The sequence below is a fragment of the Monomorium pharaonis genome, chromosome 1 (assembly GCF_013373865.1).
Source record: "Monomorium pharaonis isolate MP-MQ-018 chromosome 1, ASM1337386v2, whole genome shotgun sequence".
Taxonomy (NCBI): Eukaryota; Metazoa; Arthropoda; class Insecta; order Hymenoptera; family Formicidae; genus Monomorium; species Monomorium pharaonis.
The window spans coordinates 23,977,129-23,998,373 of NC_050467.1; the positions used below are offsets into that span (position 1 = coordinate 23,977,129).

At 29.9% G+C, this 21,245-nt stretch overlaps 4 protein-coding genes and 1 non-coding gene across 15 annotated transcripts in view; 2 read left to right on the forward strand and 3 right to left on the reverse strand.

Annotated features, from left to right (window-relative positions):
• The window catches only part of LOC105832332 (hexokinase type 2), a 16,524-nt gene extending 13,888 nt beyond the window's left edge, over positions 1 to 2,636 (reverse strand). The window contains exon 1 of one of the 2 annotated variants that reach the window (XM_012673163.3): positions 2,458 to 2,636. In XM_012673163.3, coding sequence (XP_012528617.1) covers positions 2,458 to 2,514 — 57 coding nt within the window. In that variant the 5' untranslated portion in view covers positions 2,515 to 2,636. Of the gene's footprint in view, positions 1 to 596; positions 942 to 2,457 lie in introns of those variants that run through there. The other variant, XM_012673162.3, reaches the window with a different exon arrangement.
• LOC105832334 (BRISC complex subunit FAM175B) overlaps positions 1 to 8,724 on the forward strand; it is a 27,414-nt gene extending 18,690 nt beyond the window's left edge. Inside the window, exons 1-8 of one of the 3 annotated variants that reach the window (XM_036295487.1) lie at positions 4,066 to 4,450; positions 4,543 to 4,685; positions 4,841 to 4,931; positions 5,923 to 6,235; positions 6,504 to 6,644; positions 6,830 to 7,100; positions 7,370 to 7,773; positions 8,082 to 8,724. In XM_036295487.1, coding sequence (XP_036151380.1) covers positions 4,599 to 4,685; positions 4,841 to 4,931; positions 5,923 to 6,235; positions 6,504 to 6,644; positions 6,830 to 7,100; positions 7,370 to 7,773; positions 8,082 to 8,163 — 1,389 coding nt within the window. In that variant the 5' untranslated portion in view covers positions 4,066 to 4,450; positions 4,543 to 4,598 and the 3' untranslated portion in view covers positions 8,164 to 8,724. Of the gene's footprint in view, positions 1 to 4,065; positions 4,451 to 4,542; positions 4,686 to 4,840; positions 4,932 to 5,922; positions 6,236 to 6,503; positions 6,645 to 6,829; positions 7,149 to 7,369; positions 7,774 to 8,081 lie in introns of those variants that run through there. The other 2 variants (XM_028192313.2, XM_036295486.1) reach the window with 2 other exon arrangements.
• Positions 4,313 to 4,396, forward strand: Trnal-cag. The gene has a single exon. It is a non-coding gene; the product is annotated as a tRNA-Leu (tRNA).
• Positions 8,533 to 12,974, reverse strand: LOC105832337 (Hermansky-Pudlak syndrome 1 protein homolog). 4 transcript variants are annotated; one of them, XM_012673174.3, is made up of 9 exons: positions 12,661 to 12,974; positions 12,053 to 12,321; positions 11,322 to 11,794; positions 10,567 to 11,194; positions 10,094 to 10,238; positions 9,851 to 9,964; positions 9,552 to 9,640; positions 9,176 to 9,386; positions 8,533 to 8,964 (listed from the first exon to the last, which is right to left on the reverse strand). In XM_012673174.3, exons 1-8 carry the CDS (start codon positions 12,778 to 12,780, stop codon positions 9,209 to 9,211), a joined length of 2,016 nt encoding a protein of 671 aa, XP_012528628.1. In that variant the 5' UTR covers positions 12,781 to 12,974; the 3' UTR covers positions 8,533 to 8,964; positions 9,176 to 9,208. The 4 variants fall into 4 exon arrangements, with proteins under 4 accessions (XP_012528628.1, XP_012528630.1, XP_012528627.1 ...); XM_012673176.3 differs by having other exon boundaries at positions 8,533 to 9,386; positions 10,094 to 10,214; XM_012673173.3 differs by having other exon boundaries at positions 8,533 to 9,386.
• A 553-nt stretch (positions 12,975 to 13,527) lies between these two features.
• Positions 13,528 to 20,569, reverse strand: LOC105840870. Of its 5 annotated transcripts, none has more exons than XM_036295491.1 (10): positions 20,430 to 20,569; positions 19,028 to 19,292; positions 18,520 to 18,695; positions 18,153 to 18,242; positions 17,846 to 17,918; positions 15,180 to 15,236; positions 14,749 to 14,874; positions 14,269 to 14,434; positions 13,853 to 14,021; positions 13,528 to 13,771 (listed from the first exon to the last, which is right to left on the reverse strand). In XM_036295491.1, exons 2-10 carry the CDS (start codon positions 19,282 to 19,284, stop codon positions 13,755 to 13,757), a joined length of 1,131 nt encoding a protein of 376 aa, XP_036151384.1. In that variant the 5' UTR covers positions 19,285 to 19,292; positions 20,430 to 20,569; the 3' UTR covers positions 13,528 to 13,754. The 5 variants fall into 5 exon arrangements, with proteins under 5 accessions (XP_036151384.1, XP_036151383.1, XP_036151382.1 ...); XM_036295490.1 differs by lacking the exon at positions 20,430 to 20,569 and adding an exon at positions 19,679 to 19,814; XM_036295489.1 differs by lacking the exon at positions 20,430 to 20,569 and adding an exon at positions 19,590 to 19,731.
• Between the last annotated feature and the right edge of the window lie 676 nt (positions 20,570 to 21,245).

The window sequence follows — 21,245 nt, forward strand, 5'->3', positions numbered from 1 at the left end:
AGTAAACATTTCTCTGTTCTTTACTTTATTATTATATTTTTTATTTAGATTTTTAAAATATATATATCTTAAAAATTTTTAATAGTTTTGATTAAAATATCTTTAAAAAACGGATATGAACTATGAATAAAATAGACTTAAGCAAATCTTCTTTTATATTTCAGATCAATATTTTTTTTTAACTCAACCCTATATTATATAAATTATATTGTAATATTAATATAGCAAATTAGATTTTGCAATTACTAAAATAATATTTTCCATGCGAATTTTTTTACCTAAAATATTTTATATGATAAAACTAGACCACATATACTACAGTTATCAACAAAAGCTGTTTTTTTACTTAAATCTGCAGCGAGATCAGGAAATCCAATTATAATTAATAAGAAGCATCAAATGTAACTTTTCTCTCTAACAAACTAACAACTATTCTCTCCTCGGAATTACTTTGGCAATTAAATTTAAGCGAATAAGAAATTCATGTTTACGCGCGGAAAATTAAAATCCGTCTAAGAATCGCTGGAATAACGACACCCGAATGATGATGCACATCCCTCGTGTGAAATTCTGTACAAAAGAAACGTGCAAATTACCTCGTCTGTCGGATTTAGGGATGAATCTGGATCTCGAAAAGACGTCCCGAAATCTCTGACACTGTCCTCATATATTCGCAACTCTGACATTTCCTTCTTGCTGTAACACTTGCACAGCCTGCTGAATAACGACTTGTTCTTCGTTTTCATTTCGTCAGTATACTTTGACACCACCCTTGACCTTGACCTTGACTTTGACTTTGAGTTTGGCCCTGACCACCACCTCTCTCTTACACCTTCCTAACAAAACGGCAAATCCGCGACTGACCCTTACGAACAATTCCTATCTGATTATTGACTATCCGAGAACATTATCAAGAGACATCTGACCCTGAACACAAACACTTGGCGAAATAATTTTATCCAACGCGTTTGGCGCCATCTGAAGGTGTTCATCTTTCGAAATGCGCATGAGAATTGAAAATCAATGTCAGCCGAAATCACCCGTGTGTCAACATTTTTTTATAAGCTTCTGATGAGAAGACACTTCGAGAGAATTAGAGAAAAGGGTAAGTTGAGATCATGTTACGTTCTTGATAACGAGAAGTTGGAGAAATGGATTTCTCAGAAAGTCTTCAGTGTATTTTTACCGCTGAAGTAGATAAGCAGCAGAACATCAAGGAATTATGATGAATTTGATTTGATTCAGACCGAATCAATTTCCCGCCAGTGTCCTAGCTGATTTAATTATTAAAAACAATTTAATGGTTCTTTAACTATCTGATCTTAAAACATATTTAAGAGGAAAGTTCGAATATCCCGCCATTTTACTTCCTACAGGATCATTTTTCGTCTGAGCGGGCATTGCCTTGTCGTAACTTCCTGGCACGAAATTCAAATATCTCGCAAGATTTTACACTATCGCGTTTCAAGAATAAATTTAGATATCTTTATTGCCTATCATAATCGAAATATTAATCAATGTCGAGATATTAGAGATATTAGAGATATTATAATATTCTATAGAAAGTTATTTGTGTTGTCTCATGTTTGTAGAAGAAACGGGTTAGCGGCGGAAAAATTAGAGGTAGAACAGACAGGTCCTCAGTCAGTAGGAGGGAAAATAGATATGGATTTTCCAACAATAAGTGTTATGCCACATATTGACATAGACAAACTGTCTCATAAAACGTATCTTTGAACAGTGTAATAAACTGAGTTTTGTAAACTGATCGTATCTTTATGGCAGCAATAAAATATGTTTAAAAATAGAAAGCGCTAGTTTTTACACATGTTAGCGCTCTAAAATATTTTTTACATAAATTTGCAGAGGTAAAAGAAAATTAAGAAAAGATTGAATATGTCGTTATTATTTCACAATTCAATTCTTCCCTTTTCATCTTATCGATAAATTTTCACTTGATACGCACAATGAAAGCGTGACGAGTGACCGCTATATATTGCAAGTAATAAAAATAAAAATGTTATGTAAAATATTTGAAAACGCAAGGATTAAAATATATTAAAAGCTTAAATGAATATAATATCATTGATTGCAATCTTGTTTTTTTTTTTTTTTGCGAGTTGAATCAGATAACATACGGTCATCGATTTCAACGATCTCCCTTCCGGAGATCAACTTTTCAAAGCACGACAGAAATCGCAGTATCAATCATCGCAATGTCAAACATCTACTTTAAAAATAAATCTCGTTTGGCATCATGAGATGTCTAACATTCTTCCACAGCATAAATCATGCGACAAATTCAAATCGTGTCTTTCATATAGAACATCGAGGGTTATGGGGACCGTTTCACGGAGCATGTTAAGGACAAATGAAGTAGTTTAGCGCAAAAACTTGTGGTACTTACGCAACGAGGGTCAAGGGTGCCGTGAAAGGAGGGAGGGATCGGCGACTCACCGATTGGTCAATGTGCTCCCATTTTTCCCCGACATAGTCCCAGACTTGTTCGGTCATTGTCCGCGGAAAGAAAACCGAGGAAGAGAAACAAAAGAAAAATGCGCGAGCGAGATATAATGAATACCGATGGGATGTGTCGTGATTAGCGGCAAGCAATAACGACACTCTCGTGATCACTGTGGCCTTACATCATTTGCACCGATGTCGCGGCTGCAAATATAGCCGATCTTCGAATGTATATGTGCCCCCCCGTGTGTATTAGTTCTGTAGGTACGCCTTGACCGCGTGCGCGGTTTTCGTGGAGTATTTTGGGCGAGAGAGATTGTGCACAGATTGGACTAGGCATCTTGTATGGCACCTAGGTTTTCGCACCTACTCTACTCTAATAGGATTGTTGCGTTCTCCTCGCGATTACTTTGAAATGCGAGAGCGATATTGTGGAATGAATATTAATAGGAGATTAATGGATATCGATAAGAAATAAATCCGATCCGTATTATGACGCGGATAGCATCATTATGACGCCAATTCTATATTACCGGTCCGAAGATCGTACGTCGTGATTCATATCAAAACTTACGTACGCAACAGGAACAAAGGTCTCGGTTCAAGATTTTACGCAAATCGTTTATCCAGAGATTATTCAGAGATCCGTGGGTCCAAGATCTCATACACGAAGCGCGGAAGTTTATCGACAACAACACACATTCATGAATATTCTGAATTAATTTTGATACCCTGACTGATTTTGATCCCGGACATTTCACGAAGTTCGAGAACCATTCATTCTGAGAATCTGCAATCGATTTAAACGAGTTGTTTTTGAATTTCAAGTGGAATGTCATAATATTAAAAGATGTACATTCTTATGCATATTTTGACATTAGGAAGAATGGAATTTCTCACGGGTACAGTAAGATGACGATCTCAATTATCAATAAAATTTGCAAAACTAAATATTTTACAGGTATATATTAATAAAATTACAGAAAATGTTTTTAATTTAAATTCTTTAATTTACTGTAATTATTGTGATCACTTTCAATATGAAATTACTTTCTAAATCATTGGTGGTATTAAGGAAAAAAAAAGCAAAGTTACTTTTAATAATTCTCTAATAACATTGTGAGTTTAATAATTTTTAATAATTTCTTGAAATTATGACATTCTTAGTAGATTATATTATTTAGTACACTAAACATGACATATACATTAACGTAATTTAATTATGATCTTGGGACTTACATATATATTTTTAAACACATTTTTAAATATTTTTTTAAAATTCACAATTGGTTTATTGCTTATGTAGTTTTTTTTTAATTCTAATGTATGTATTTACTGTTTATATTGACATTAACATTTTTTAAAAATATTTAATCTTTAAATTTATATGAATTAATAAAAATTATTAAATGATAAATAAAATAACTTATAAATACCATAATAAGAAAATATATTCAAATTTTACAAAGATATTCATAAATGTTATAATAAAACAATCTGTAAATTTGAAAAATTTTTGGTAATATTTCGAAATGGACACGTATATCCTTAAACAATCTTTTTATTCGAGATACTAGTTTTTCTTTTTTCTGTGTTTCAAGTTTATTATTAGAAATTTCATAAATTTTCATACGTATATTTAATTGCATTTAAATCAAAGTCGATAATTGAGCGAATCTCCTTGAGACGACTACTTCTTAGCTTCTAAATATATTTGAAATGCCAAGTGAAACTTTTCCTGTTTGTTAAATCTGTCAAATATCAGAAAGCTTCTCTATTTAAAGTTTTTTAACCGCGCGATTGTTCGAGTCTCGGTCTGACCGAGCCCTTAGGAGCAGAGCGAGTCGAAGTCAGGATGGCCGAGCGGTCTAAGGCGCTGCGTTCAGGTCGCAGTCCACTTCTGTGGGCGTGGGTTCGAATCCCACTTCTGACACACGCTTACTTTTTTTTATCTAGAAAATTATAAAATAAGGATTTTAGTTAAAAGGTATTTAAATAAATATACCTGAAGTGATAAGTTATATGTTTATATTATAAATTATGTATATAATTGTGGATTGCATTCTGCTGATTCTGCAGCTGGCGCAACACGGTTACACGGTTAACGTCAGAGCGAGCGGACGATCGTCGTCAACATGGCGGACGGCGACTTGCTCGTCACTATTTCGGGTGCGGCGCTTTCGTTGCTATTCTACGAAAATGTGCGCAGCGTCGGCGAACAGGTAAAGCGAATCGCATATCGATTTGTCAATAAATTTTCACGACTTTTCGTCGTCGCATGGGAAATCCGTTCCGGAGAAGGACCTGTTTCTACTGTCGTATAACCTCTACGCTGCGCTTGCTAACGACGAAAATAATAGTCTTATAATTCTTGTAGATGGGTTTTCTCCTTGGGGAGGCGCTCGAATTCATCGTCAAGACCTATACCGACTCCGACAATCAAGTGGAGACTATCAAGATTCATATTAGTGAGTACAGTCGTTCCGATAATCCGTTCTTCGTGTTCGTGTAAACAACGAAAGAGAAGAAAAGCGACGAGTGCAGAAAGTACATCTCGAACAGAGACACATCTATTATAAACTGCAAAAAGTGCAAATGAAAAGAACATATTACTAATTGTTTAAAAAATATTATTTCCATCAATGAAAGAATATTCTCTACTTTTTGTGTATGATAATTTTTTAAAAAGATTTTAAATTATATTATGTTTTTGTAAAACAAACAATGAAGTATTAAGAGGTGACGCATTTTAGAATTAAGAAATTTATCAATGAGTGAATGAAATCTATATCAGACATTTTAAAGATTCAGAATTGGAGATTAGAGTTCTAGCAATCAGATAATTTAATCTTGGTCTGCTTTATTCTGATTGGTTAAATTCTAATCTTCAATGCATGGTCTGATGTGTGGGCTTAAAGATGCATTGTAATATAATTATGATATCTTTGGATCAATCAATGAATTCATTACAAATATGCAAGTTTCATAAGCTTTAAAATTATAAAAATCTTTATTTTCCTTAAAATATATATTTATTACATATTGTAATTGAAATAGAAGACCAGCATTTCTACTCCACAGAAACGTTTAATAGAAACTGTTACACAAATAAAATATATGTAAATTAAAATAATGTATCAATATTTTATAGTGAGCATTGTCAGAGAAACTATATTAAGATATGTTGGAGTTCAGAGATATTGAATTGCTTTCATATGTGTCATAACTTCATTAAAATAAAAAAGGTTTAAATATCTTTCTATTATCTATATTGCCAGGAAGACTAATCTAAATCAACATCCGGAATAAGATAATTGATAAAACTTTATCAACTTCCACGCCTTGATCATAACTGTAGTTACTAGTACCATTATTATTGTTGTTATTACCATTCTTATTTTTATTATTTGTTATCACTATAATTTATTCTACTACTAAAAGTTCTACAAACATTTTTAGATGTGGAGACCATTGTGACATGCCCTCTGATTGATCTTTTGCATGATTCCACTGGTCGGATCAACAAGGAAAAATTGAAAGATTTTGTGCGTGACAAAAGTAAGCAGGTGATTGGTTGGTTTCGCTTTCGCAGAAACAGTAGCTTGATCCCGACGATGAGGGACAAGATACTACATAAACAATTTGCCTCGCATTTCTCTGGTGGAAATAGCTGCAGGGAAGATTTCTTTCTTGCTTGTCTCCTGAACGCCTCTACTTCCGAGACACGCGGCACTCACAAGTTTCGACATGTGTTTTTAAGGCATAAGCGAGGGTAAGTCTGTGTACTAACAATTTAATCTAGAATTAATTGCTTTGTAAAAATCAGTCTTTAAATCTGAACTTTTATCTTAAATATTAATATCTATAAAATTAGTCCAATAATTTTATACTGATGTATAAATGCTTAACATTACCAACAAATAATATTTAGTGAGAGCATAAATATTTTTTATTTGTAAAAAAAAATAAATAAGTTGCGCAAATATTCTCAATATCATACATTGATTTACAATTATTTACAATTTAATTTGTACTTTTAGATTGTTTGAACCAATCCCTTTGAGAATAAATAACTTGGGTGATGATGCATCTCGACATGATGGCTCAGATTATAAGCCAACACCTGTTAGAAAATCTGCACGCGCATCTGATGGCTTTATTGAACTGATAGAATCATTGAAGTTAGTAAAACATTTTTTAATGCAATAGCTATTAAATCATTTTATCATGTTTCGTGCGTTTTTTCAATAAAATATGTAAAACTGAAATTTTCTTATTATCTAGTATTTTAATGTTATATTAGTAACTGATTATATTAGTATGTTAATGATTATATTAGTAACTGATTAAATATGTATTTTTTTAGTTTGGACATGACAAGGATAAGTGGATTAGACTCCGCTATGATGATCCAAAAGGCCGCCGAAAGGCACTTGATGTCACTAGTTCCGAAAGTGTGCGAGTCCGACCTGGAAGTGGCCGAATTGGAGAGGCAAGTGCGCGAACTGAAAGACAAGATCGCAGCGCAGCGATTGATCGGGAAAACGAAGGTGAACGGTGAGAGTTACGAAAGGACCTCTAAAGCAAGCAGGGAGAATTGCTTATCAGAGAAAATCGATTCATCGACGAAAGACGAGGTGAAAATCGGTGATGACATGCGTCTCCAAAGAGAACACTCATCCTGCGTATGTCATCTTAAAAAATTTGAAATGTGAAATATGTTTAAAATCAATCACATACTCTTTCGATTTACAGATTCTTTAATCAATTTAAAATTTTTTTTTATCAAAAAATTCAAACAAAATTTTATAATTTTTAATGTTTTATTTCAGTAAATGTCTTAAAATATATTAAAATTTTAAAGATTTTAAAATGTTAATCTTAATGCACATAAATATTATCTTAGGTCCAGCCACTTAGCTCTAATAGTCGGACACCGTCTCGCAATACCGCCGCTTGTATCGTTAAAAGCATAAACCAAGAGAAATCTCGTCGCCCGGGACGTGGTCATCTTCCGCAGGAAGATAGCAATCAGCAACAGAATACGCAGGATCACTCCTTCGCTAACAGTAGGCGTCCCGTTCCGGAAATCGTCACTGAGTCTATTTGCCAAGAAGGTAGCGAAACAATGGGTAGGGGTAGAGGTAGCAACCGAGTTAACCCCGAATTCACGCTGGGAATGAAGAAAGTACGTCGTAGCTCAGGCACATCTCAGATGCATTCCTCCCGGGAAAGAAGCGTCACTCCGGAACAAGATTTCTCCGACGCCGAGAATTCTGCTGCCGTACCCCTTAGCTCCTCTATTGTCAGGTGAGGGGCTAGGGGTAAAGAAAGTAAATAGAAAGAGAAAAGAAACATGAAAAACGTTAAAAAAGTATCATTTTTTTCTTGACAAATAAAACCCAATTTAAAAAGAAAAATTTACACAGAAACATTTAATTTAATTTTTATTTAAATAGATTGAAAGAATTAGATGATTGAAAGGAAAGAAATATCTATTAAAATTTTTTTTTACGAAAGAAAAGAACTTGTTAAGTTAAATTAAATAGATGGCAAATAAATTCTATTGATGTAGAATATAAAATTGTTTATTTCAATAGTACTTAATTTTATCCCAGGTCTTACAACCAGGTAATAAAAAAACACCAAGTAACAAATCTGGACAAATGCAACAATGCAATGGCGTCATTGGACATTTGAAGAAAAACCAAATCCTGGAAACCTGGAAACTCATGCTTTCAGGTTCTGTCAAACTTCAAACATTAAAAAATTCAAATGTTTGAAAGAATTTGAAAGGATAGGTAGAAGAAAAAAGAAATTTTACTGTTATAAAAAGTGCAGGAAGAAAAGTAATTTAAAAGTAAAAAAGAAGATAAAAGATTTTAAAAGGATTAAGAAAAATCTAAAGAAAACTACGCTTGAATTTCTTGAAAAGAAAATACATTTACTTGGTGATTAGACGCGATTTTCGTATCGATTATTCTATTTATAGGTGCCTTAAATTTTGTGGAAAAATTCAGGAAGATTTAATTGAAGGTTCGAAGAAATATTAACTATCTATTTTCTTTCTTATTTCATGTTTGTCATTTGATTTATATTGTTTATTGTGCCATTAAATATCTGTATGAAGTTTAAACATATATTACAAAATGTATAAGTTTTTTAATTAATATGCACTAATTATTAAAGATATTTTGTAAATAAAAGACAAAATGATTGTTGTTTCATTTTGTGTTGTATAAATAAAACAATTGATAACAACAATTCTATAATTAATATCCTAGTTAATTTTTTACTGCAAACAGGATATACATAGCATTGATAAAAAGGAAATATATTTTAAATAATGGAAGTTTCCTATTGTTAATCTATTATCGTTATTGACATTTGTATTTTATATTAGTTAATATGGAAATATTAAATTTGTGAAATGTCACAATTGTAATTGTGCATTTCTATTACATTTTTTGGATAATTTTTAAAGAAAAGTTTGTACGAGACCTGTAAAAAGAGAAAGAAAAATAATTCAATCATGAAAAGTAAAGAAATATAAAAGTTGTAGAAAAATATAAGAAAGAAAATCTAACAATCTAAATATCACAGATATTTAAATACCTTAAAAGATACTCCTAGAGAATTTAATAAAATTAAGACTGTGAAAATCTAACGAAATAAAATTCAAAAGATTTAGATAATCAAGTTGAAAATCTACCAAGCCGATGAATACTTTTGAAAGGATGCAATTTTAGAATATATCGGCAAGATTGTTCGGCACCCCGGTGACTTCCCAGATGGTGGCTGCCAATCTACGGGAATGTTCCAGGACGCAAGTCGACGTGGTCAGCCCCAAGTGTACGCAGTATAGTTCATAAATTCGTACTTTGTTTGGCGAGAGTTTAGGAAAACATGTTTCGGTTAATTTTCTATACATAAAAAAAGTGAAAAGTTAAATTTCATGATATATAAGCTTTGTTTTATTTTACTAATATACTATTTTTACCAAATATATTTTTATATTTTTAATAGAAGATTAAAACAAATATACACAAGAGAAATGTTTAATTAAAGAATGGGGTTTAAAATGTTACCTGTAATAATCTCCGCAAAGTATGCCTGGTACTGGAAAATTTTTCATGACATAGTTAAGATAGACTTTACATTTCGGTGGTGAACATCCCTACAATGGATATGAAAATGAATTATTATACATCTATTTATGTATACTTGTTCTTATGGCATATTATTAAAATATCAAAATTTATTTTTAAAATTTATGTTGCTTCAACATAAAATAAGTATCTTAAAAAATGTTCATGGAGAAACAAAATTAATATTTTTTATTTTTTATACATTGATATATTTTTAAATAAAATGAGACTACACATACCGAACTGTCCTCAAACCATAGAAAGTAAGAATAATTGAATGTAGTGTCCTTCCACATAACTGATAAATGTCCTTCTTGTAAATGCATTCTGCTTTGCTCGACCATGTTCCAAATCTATGTATAAAAACAAATCTCTGTATAAATTTTATTCTAATTGTACACTAAAATCTTGGAGGTACTGCACGCACGAGAGATTAACTTAAAATAACTTCGCGACATTAATGTTATCTCAGTAAAACTCACTTTTTTCATTGTAAGAGCAAGCGTTTCTGTGCTTGTGAAATCCAGTGTGGGTGCTACTAGTCTGTGAGTACTTCTGTCGATGTAAATGAAATGTACTAAACCTGGAAATTCCTCAAGATACTTGTTGATAGTTAGGGAAGTTCTTGTGGAAAACACATAGTATTAAGGAGGCATACTAAATAAAAAGATTGTATGTGCAAAAGAATGTATAACATGCTAATTTAAAATTTTTTAGATAATTTCTATGTATAAATAAAAAATTTAGATTTTTCTAAACAAAGAATTTTTATACTTATAATTTTGTGTATGCATTTCTCTCTCGTTATAAAATTGATTTTGTTTCTTACGTCTAGACATTTTATAATGATGAAAAAAAACTAGGTTTAAAAATAAATTTTGATATTTTAATAAAATTATTCAAAAAGAAAAAAAGCACAAAATTGTGCCTCTTCGAGTTCTTTAGAAAAGGATATGATCCTAACGTGAAGTTCTTCAGGGATTTGACTTTCAAAAAATCACTGAAATCGTTTAACTTTTGTCTCACGAGCCTGCCAACTGTTGTTAAAACATCAATTCCTTGTTTTAGGAAGTTTCTATCAAAACAGGTCAGACGCAATAGTTCTTTCAGAGTTTCTATGAAACCAGAAGTATTGGCCTCGATTTGCAGAATTACTTCAGGATCTCTTGAACGTAAAAGATCGTTGTACTTTTTACGGAAAAAGTCCCATTTGGTCTGTAATCTTTTCTGGCACATATCGACATCGTTTCCGACGTTCGAACGATTCTTTTTAATTCCTTCCAGTACTTTTTTAATTGCTATATCAAGATTTTCAAAGGCTGGCTTTAATTCATCAATGTCCCGTTGAAACTGTAGATTATTTATCAGATTTAAATAATGAAAACTATCACATAATCCTGAGGAAATGGAAAGATTCGTAGCTTCGACGATTGTTATCAAATTAATGGAGTCTGATAACTCAAAAATGTGAACTGCATTAGCCATATAATTATGCTGACAGCCAAGAAGAAACGATTGGCTGTAGAGATTATCGTCGGTTAAGGATGAGAGGCCCTCATTCACAGACGATTCCCTGGAACCTCCTTTATAACAAAGAAAGAATAATTATAATCTATTTTAATTTAAAAAATTCATCCTTTGCTCATTATAGATTTTCCATTATGCTAAAGACATATATTCATTACCAAAAACTATGCTGCAAAAACTTACTAAAGAGATCCGTAATATCCTCTGAAGTAGGAGCGGCCAGCTTAGCTCCAAAATTCAATTTTGTTTCATCACTTCTTGAAGCACTGGTCTCTGGTAACAAGATGTCACTATCATAGCAATCATCGTTATTTTCTGATCGATTGTATTTTCGTTTTTTATTCACCACCCAGCACAGCAAGATCATTAACAGAATGTCTGAAGCACACAGATCATGAGCGTTCTTGCTGGAATACAGTGATAAGAACTTGGATCCCACCAGGAGCAACAAGTGCAAGTTGCTGAATTCAGGCTGTGAATTTTTAAGTTTGTCGCAAGTATCGTGCAATACTTTAAGGACCGAGGACGCCACTTCCGCATTCACGGACAACTGTTCCACTGCTTCTGTCAACATACCTTGTTCGCAATTTCTTAATTCAGACCATGCATCTAGCAGAAAAGACACTAGACACATCTTCTGCCAGTTGGTTTTTAATCTATAAAGAAAATCAGAGTAACGCAATTAATTCTCCAGCTGTAATCATTGTTTATATATATAGTTAATATGCAAAGTATAAAATATTATAGTTTTTGTAAAGTACAAATTATCTAAATTCATAGCCTTCGTAAAAGAAAATTATTAAAAAATTATTATCTATTAAATACGTTCCAAATAATTATAAATATTTTTTTAACAGTTGCTTCGTTATTTATCTAGTGTATTGTATTAACTAATATACTAATTATATACTAACACTGCAATGTCTGGACCACACACATATCGTACAATGGATACGCATACTCCCAATGTACGTCTCATAAGTTCTACCTCTTTTGCAGCGATATGTATGAAAGTATAGCCAATATACTCATCGAACACCATGTTTGTTCCATCTTGGAATTTCATAGAAGTATAGGAGTTTCCAAATTGTGAAGCCATTACATGTTGCGAGGTAACTATGGGTGAAAACAACTGCATTATGATGTTGGGATTTGGTATAGAATTTTCCAAGTCCATGGTATCCTACAAGAGGTACTCATTATTACACTGTAAATTAACATTGAAATCCATTATGGACAAATATTTTATTGTTACATTAAAATAATTTTTCAATAAAATTTTTAATCTTTCCATTCTTATTTTCTTCAATTATTCACGAGAATAACTATAAGCTTTAAGAGAGTGTAAATTTTAAGATTAATTATTATGTCATTGTTATCAAGTATCAAAATTATATAAATGATATCTATAAGATTAGAATTTAGTGATAGAATATATATATTGTGTCATATAACCTGTAAAGATAGGTTGAGGGCACTTAAAATCTTACAGGGTAGCAAGATGTCAAACAAAAAAAATTACCTTAACGTCATTAAGGAGTCCCTGCATCCTCGCCAGCTTTAGAATGTGGCTCGCAAATTTTTTATTGCACTTTACAAACAACACATCGTTTAAATGGTTGAATATCAATATAGCTCTCATTTCGTTTTTATGATTTAACGTGTGACTTTCACGTGTGAACAGCAATCAAATAAAACTCCGTTTTTGTTAGATCGTGTCTCTATTGAGCATGCAAATATATGCTGCTTATTGCTTATTATTTACGTTATTTGCTTTAAACACTTGTAATGTTAACGTTGACGATTGTCGACATTGACGTAGAGAAATTTTATCGATCATCGGTATTTTACAAAAAATCTCTTAAATTTTCAATAAAATATTAGAAAACAATAATTAAAATTCCAAGAATTTATGGGATTTTAAGATTAAGGCTCGTGAATTGTGGGGATTAATTTAAATTTCATGAATTGTAAAATAAAAATTTCTTAGAATTTTAATTCTAAGAATTTAGATAATTATATATAAAAACTTAAAAATTATATTATTGCATGATAGAATAGCTCCTGTATGAAAGTGAATTTAATCGAGGAGTTGTGGGTACTTTCAATCCTTGGTTTTATCTAACTTTAATTGAAAAATGAAGAATATGAAATAAGAATAATTCATTTTTTATTCGTATTAAAAAATTTATTATTATATTTGTGCTATGTTTATACAAAAAACTTTTTAATTCTGAAATAAAAATTCTCAATCTTATTTATATTATTTTCAATTTTGACATTTAAAAATAAAAGAACTTATAACAAAATTCAAAATGCGTGTTGTATAAATAGAAATTACAATTAAAATTTAGAAAAAATATAGTTATTACGATAATTACAACTAAAATTTGTATAAAGTATATAATTATTACAATTAACAAAATGTAGTTACATCTAAGATTTTGAATAAAACATAATTGTTGCAATTAATAATTATCAAATGTTTATCGTAATTACAACTAAAATTTGGATAAGTATAATTGTTATAATGGACAATTATCTACAATTGTATTAAAAATGTTATTAAAACTAAGTGTATTTTTCTGATTTTGCTTACGCTATTCAGTACACTGTTCAGTTTCTTTGCAATCCTGTAAAATTTTATTTAAATTTTATTTGATATATTAATTTATATTATATGTATATATATTAATTACATGATGTAAACGTACTAAGAGGAGGTTTTCTGCATCGATACATATTCATTGGCGGAAATAGCGGAGAGAACAATCCTGGATACATAGGCATAAGTACAGGTGGTGCCTGTCCTCTGGACATCGCCATCGTCATCGGCATCGGTATTGGCATCGGTATTGGTACATGTATCGGTCCAGGTAAACGCTGAAGCAAACATCGGTTTGTAGAAAGTTATTTAAATATTTGATAAATTGCTCGATTGCTTGTTATTACTTCAATCCTCTATATTTTATCAATGACCTAGTTTACATTGAGCACTTGGTACGCGTATCAAATAGTAAATAACTAGTGAATGTATTTAATCATTGGCTGATCAGCTTAAATTCACTACTTGATACGCGTACCAAGTGCTCGGTGTAAACTAGGCAAATATCAAAGTTGGCTTGCTTACCATAGAATAGAGGTTGTGGAAGTTATTAGAGAAAGAATAATTCGTGGATAATCTTAAAGATGCGTTATTCTCTTCGCGTGGTCGATCACAATTTCTTCCAGATGAAAATTTTCTTTTGTCTTCTATTCTCTTTCCTTTAGCTTCTTTGGTTGGCGAATAACATCTTCTATTTATGAAATATAAGTTTTTTTATGTCTATTTATAATTTATATCTCTATAAATTTTTTTTATTGTTGTGATAAAAATGTCTTTTTTATATATAAATTACAATTTTATTTTAGAAAAAAAAAATTGAATTTTATAACAATATACAAGTCCACGAAATACTTGGATAATTCTAAACATTTCAGAATACATAATTATTGGAACTCTAAGTGTTCATTTTTTTACTTTTAAGTTGTTCTTTCTCTCTTTTCATATATTCTTTTATAGTTCTCATTTCTTTAATAATTTCTCTCATAATTTGGTTTTATTTTGTACCTATAACGAGATCTTGATTGATATCTCTCAGGTGTACTGTGGCTACTGTAACGTGACAAACTTCTATGACTTCTTTCGTTTCTATTTCTACCCTCTTCTTTGCTGTCTTTTATTGACCTACTTCTTCTGCAACATATAATAAAAAAATTATAACTTTATTCACATATGAAACACAAATAAATATATTTCATATATTTTTTACACGAAAAATCTATTAAATATCTATTAAACCATTAATTCTTATAATTTTTATTTGTGACAGATTCTTCTCAAAGATTTTTAAAAATTAAGATGGAAATTTAAAAGAAACTAATAATAAAATTTTGTACAAATAACATTCATAATAAAAATTTGAAAACATTACTTATCATTGAACAATTGATTAGTTCCTATTAATTTCTTTATTTATTAACAAATAAATTGTGACTAACCTGTTGCAAATGTATTTATCATCATCATCTGTTCGATGTGTAGTCGAGTTGTATGAACTAGAATAATTGTATTAATATATTATTAGCAACATGCATAGTAAACTAAATTGCCACATTTAAATATTTAAAAAATTATAGAATCAAAAATAATTTCTTTATAAAAAATAAGTTTATCTTTATAATATATTTAAAATTGAAAAAATAAAAAATTATAGAATTACTAATAAATTTATATTAATTACTTTAGTGCAGTATATTCAAAAAAGAATTTTTTTTACTATAAAATTGTACAGAAAAAAATCTACCCAGAGAACATTATGACGTCTTAAAGACGTCTAAAAGACGTCTTATAAAACTATCAGGAAGACGTCTTTTAGACGTCTTTAAGACGTCTTATGACCCGATTTAAGACGTTTTGAAGACGTCTAAAAGACGTCTAATTTTTTTTATTTATGACGTTTTTGAGACGTCTTATATAAAAATTATTTTAGACATCCCTGGCGAAAAAATTTCTTCAAAATTCTAAAAAACTACAAAAATTTACAAGTGTTCCAATTCTGGCATTTTTTTGTAGTTTTTACAGAAAAATGCTAAATTTGAAACACACTTTTGTAAATTTTTGTAGTTTTTTAGAATTTTATAGAAAATTTTTCCGCCAAGGATTCCAAAATCTAGGTTTATTTTTTATTTTTTATTATTTTAAACAAAATACTTTATATTTATATTTCATTATATTATTTTTATTTTATTATTAAGATAAGTTTTTTTATAAATAAAAAATTTTATATTATATATTTCAATTTTATTTCATGTTTTCGTGATTGGAAATTACAGAATTTTACAGAGATACTGGATTCAGTCACATATTTTACAGCAACTTAAGCGCAACACTATTATCGTCCGGTTTATTAATTGTCAAAAACTGTTGTCAGAAATGTTGTCAGAAAGGTTAATTATTTCCAATAACAGCCTACACACGCGATACGTACGAGAGTTAAAAAGTTGTGTTGTATTAACGTATCCACACTCGGCTGCGTTACACAGCAAACCGGGACAAAACGTCCTAACACACACGCGATACGTACAAGAGTTCAAAAATTGATACGGGATAAGCACGTCGATCGACTTGATCGCATCACACGGCAGATTTGGTTATGTGCGTCATTCGACGTCTTAAAAACGTCTTTCTCAGACGTCGTAAAGACGTCTAAATAGCGTCTCAAAGAATATGTCTTAAAAAGACGTATTTTAGACGTCTTAAGAGAGACGTCTAAAATAAGACGATTTTAAGACGTCATAAAGACGTCTTTTGGTAAAGTCTCAAAGACGTCTCTTTTAAGACGTCTTAAAGATGTCTTTTAGACATGCGTGTTGTTTGGGTAAATATTAATAAAAAACATATTCAAATTTAATAATCAATAAACTAAATAAAAAAAAATTTTGTGTGAAAAAATAATATATAATATTATAATTATTCATTATAATATTATATAATCACAACTTTATATCCATAATAAATTATTAAGATATATTATCTTTTTGTTCAGGTTATATATGTATAATTTTAAATAATAAATTCAAAAATGTAAATTTATCTACAATTTTTTAATAAATTCTCATGTTTAATAAGTAATAAATTAAAATATTCTTTTGCTTTTAAATTAGTTATGTGATAATAAATTTTTATAATATAACATTATAATATAACCTCATTTATAAATAAAAGCTGAAAATAAAGATAAAAGAATTATTAATAAATTTATAATACTAAATACAGAAATCTTCTTCCTTCCTTTCTTCTTCTCCTTTTACTCCCTTTATTTTTTATAATAATGATACATAAAGTATTCTCTTACCTCTGTTATATAAAGTTTACCTGATGTCCTACGTTTTTCACCAAATGATTTCAATCTCAATGATTGCTGTAAATTTTACAACAAAGATATTATAAGTAAAAAAAAGAAAAAATTATATTATAAAAAAATTATTAATACATTAATCCGTTCACTAAAAAAAGATTTTTCTTAATACATATTTTGACCTTATTGAAATTACAATGTCTAATAATGCAGTACTCTTAATTTATATTAAATATAGCAAGTAAATATGTAGAGTGCATATATATATTTTAAAAAAATCTTGTAATTCTGTTTTGGACATTGTATTTACATTAATATTTTAATATTTACATAAACAATAAATTACATAAATTAAAAATAATACAAAAAGATGAAATATTTTACTTACCTTAATATATTTTTGTACTTTTTTATCTTGTCCTTTTTAGTAGCAACAATACTCTACCCTAAATATTCGATGTATATATAATATGTGTGTGTGTGTGTGTGTGTGTGTAAATAATTTTCATCTTATTTAAATAAGATAATAAATGCGTGCAAGCAGTACTCAATAATAAATTTCATATTCGCGTGCACACGTAAAAGTGCACTTGATAATAACAAATAAAGTTAAAAAAATTACACAAGCAAATATGCATTTTCAATATATTTTTATAAATTGTATTAAAAATAAAAACTTTTTTGTAGACTTGATTTTAAAATTCAATGGATTATAAAAATATTTATATATACATTGTTTGTACATACATACACAAAATATATGAATGTATGTATATGGATATTTATACATTTTTTATGCACACATACCGATAGTACCGAGGTTTATTATCAGGACTTCTTCTAGAATCACTTTTCTTATTTGACATCTGCTTCTCTGAAACTGAGATAGCTCAAATATATTTTTTAAATATTTTCTCAGTTACTGCATTTAATTTGGGTTTTGTTGTAATTCAGATATCTAATTTTATTTCATTATATAGATAAATATAACATAAAATGCTGACCAAGATAATTTTAGAGAAGATATGTGTAAATCATTAATACTGTAATTACTAAATAATTAATACATCAAACAAAAATTATTGCTTATTTTTGAAATGAAGTATATAAATACCAAATTCATGTTGTGAATGTCTCGTAATTGTCCATGTCTCTTCAGCTATTTTTATTTTGTTCCCTTTAAATATTGGATAACAACCTTCATCTAGAATCAAGCATTTTTAAAAAATTAGTTTTACCTCAATTTCAGTTTCAATTTTAAATTTGTTCAGCTGTACAGATTACGAACATTATATTTTCACAACAATAAAATGTCCAATTCTTCATTATGTTGAAATTATAATTCTTCATTACGTTGAAATTATAATTCTTCATTACATTGAAAATATTTAACTTAATTACATTATAATTACATATAAATAATTTTTCTATCATAAACATTTAATAATTATAACAAAACAATACAAATTGATATACTTTACTTTGTCTTCGAGGAAGAATTATATCATTCGCACTTATAATATCTCGTTCAATCTTTTTTGATGTACTTGTATCTTTCATTAACAGATTGCTCCCTTTAATAGTTTTCTTGATTTTATATAGTTCTTCCTTGTTAATTATGCTTTCTGGACCATTGTCAATTACTATTGATTTCCATCTAAGATTATTTAAAAAACAGTACATTATTTTTTCTTACATTTTTCTTAAGACATTTGTTTTTCAAAAAAAGAAATAAGTTTAAGAATGTTAAAATTAAATTTATATTGCAATTATACTATTACTTTGTTATAATATTGAGACAATATTTATATTTACAAATTTGGTAATCTTTGCAATACTATATAACTATCTGAAAAAGATTAGTTATATATTATTATTACTGTTTTAAAAAGTTCAATGTTACATTTAATTTTTGTTTAATTCTTATTTGCATTGTTTACATCTTAACATTTAAATTAAAATGCAAAATTTCTATGTTTTATTCTGTACTCTTTAGAATGCTCATAGTCAGGGGATCTAGTTCCACTTTGTTGTGAAGTATTGCTTCTGTGTTGTAGTCCAGGCTTTTGATTACAATTTTTCAATGCTTTTGCTCGATTTCTTTCGTATTCTTCAATCATTCTTAACTTTCGTTTGTTGTGTTTTTTTTCCAATTCTTGTTCAAAACGCCATTTTTCTTTTATCATCCTTAATCTTTCTCTTTTTTGCTCTTCCAATGTTGATTGCCACTTTTTGTCAGAATCCATTATTATCGCTGTAAACAATATCATATATCCACAGCAATCTTTATGGTTTTTGCAAATAAATAAATAGAATCAATTATGCTATTTCTTACTACCACCAAAAATATGAATACACTTTCTTTTAGTAATTAAATAACTTTTACATGAATTCTCATCCTGTTTGTAAAAGTATTGTAAATTAAATAGAATGGAAAATGCATGCCTATATTTCAGGGCACAGTCAAAATGAAAATATAAAGTATTTCGTGACAGATTTCGATTAACTCAAATTTTAACATGCAAAATGACAAGACTAGAAAATTCCTAACCTAGAAGTGGAGGTAGAAAACAATGAATTTTTTTTGAAAATATCGACCGTACTTCTGATTTTAAAAAGTAATTATTTTAATAATCTTACGCAATGTACAAAGATTAGCTTTGTTTTCTTTTCCTCTGGATAAAAAGAAAAACCAAAAGAGTAAATCTGTAAAATCACATATTTGAACACAGCAAACGCAACAAAGAAACCAAAAGCAAACGGAAATCTTCTTCTTAAGATTCCCCTTATGGATATCCCGCCCAAGACAAACGGAAATGAATGAAACGGTTGAAGTTGAAGCTCGGAGAATCGAAGAAGTGCATCAACTGCATCAGGAGCAATGTCTGAGAGCAACGCAGAGCAACGCCTCTTCTTCGAGCCCAAGCCTTCTGCCTTTCACAGCTTCTGCTTCCACTCCACTTCCAGACTCCAATAGTTCCAGTCAATCCAGTGAATTCCAGTCCATTCCAGTCAATTCCAGTTTCGAATCTTCCTACCACGGTCTTGTATACAAGACCGTGCTTTCTACAGCAGCGTTAGCGTACTGTAAGTGGAGGGGATAGCGAACAGCTTGCTTGGGCTGCGTTCCGTTTTAACGCATGATGCGCATAATGCATTGTTCATCCTTGTTTAACGTTTGACAAACAACAAGGATAAACGATGCATCATGCGTATCATGCGTGAAACGGAACGTACCCTTGATGTAAAACCGTGTTCTACATTAAGGGCCATCTACAATGGAGTGTTTTAGTCGTAACAACGCTAAATCTACGACCATGCTGTCAATAATATAAACGACGTAACAATAATATACAAGCCGGCTATCATAGAGAGGTGACTAAAAACTAACCCCGAACACCTAAACGCTCATCGTAAGCACCCACTGAATTGGCTCAATGTCTGTTGTAGGCCGTAATCAGTAAAACAGTACGTAATGAAAATATTGTCTACGACTACTGCTACGGCCTACAACTCTCCATTGTAGATGGCCCTTTAGGCCGAAATCACATGGTGCGGAATAGAACGTGCGTCATAGAAGCAGCCAATCAGAGCTTTACCACATCAGAATGCGTTGATGTGGCAAAGCTCTGATTGGCTGCTTCTATGACGCACGTTCTATTCCAAGCTCTATTCCGCACCATGTGATTTCGGCCTTAATCGCAAGTTTATCGCACAACACGGTTAAATTAACTGGCCGATTACTCCATTAGAATTGACCAATCGTATTTGTCGTTAAGCAAAATTAACAAATACGATTGGTAAATTCTAATGGAATAATCGGCCAGTTAATTTAACCGTGAGTTGTGGAACCGGGCCTCAGTATTTATCGCTTTAGTAATAAATGAAATAAATATAATTTATTTCATTCATTACTAACATAATAATTGTATCGATCATTAAATATATTTAATATTTTATTTGTAAATTAAGTTATAATATTAGTTATATAAAATGACAAAAAAATATTATTTTCATGCAGGAATACATTTTTATTTTATAATTTTTTTCTTTCGCCCAGATAAAATTTTTAATTTAAGAAAAAGTTAATAAGTTAAAGTTTATACGTTTCAAAAATAACTAGTTTAAGTTAAAAATTAAATCATTTAAAATTAACTAAATTAAATTAAAAGTTATTAACTTTTTAACTTTACTATTACCTTTTAAC

Bases quoted from the DNA above. Each gene is read 5' to 3' on its own strand.
- LOC105840870 (XM_036295488.1), bottom strand. From the start codon at position 19,308: ATGATATTGTTTACAGCGATAATAATGGATTCTGACAAAAAGTGGCAA. The intron at 18,243-18,519 runs GTAAAGTATATC...GCTTGATTCTAG, and splicing joins AATTCTTCCTCGAAGACAAA to ATGAAGGTTGTTATCCAATA. The intron at 17,919-18,152 runs GTATTTATATAC...GAGCTATCTCAG, and splicing joins ACATTCACAACATGAATTTG to TTTCAGAGAAGCAGATGTCA.
- LOC105832337 (XM_012673174.3), bottom strand. From the start codon at position 12,780: ATGAGAGCTATATTGATATTCAACCATTTAAACGATGTGTTGTTTGTA. The intron at 10,239-10,566 runs ATATCCTTTTCT...TGTGTTTTCCAC, and splicing joins AAGAACTTCACGTTAGGATC to AAGAACTTCCCTAACTATCA. The intron at 9,641-9,850 runs GTATGTGTAGTC...TATCCATTGTAG, and splicing joins TATGGTTTGAGGACAGTTCG to GGATGTTCACCACCGAAATG.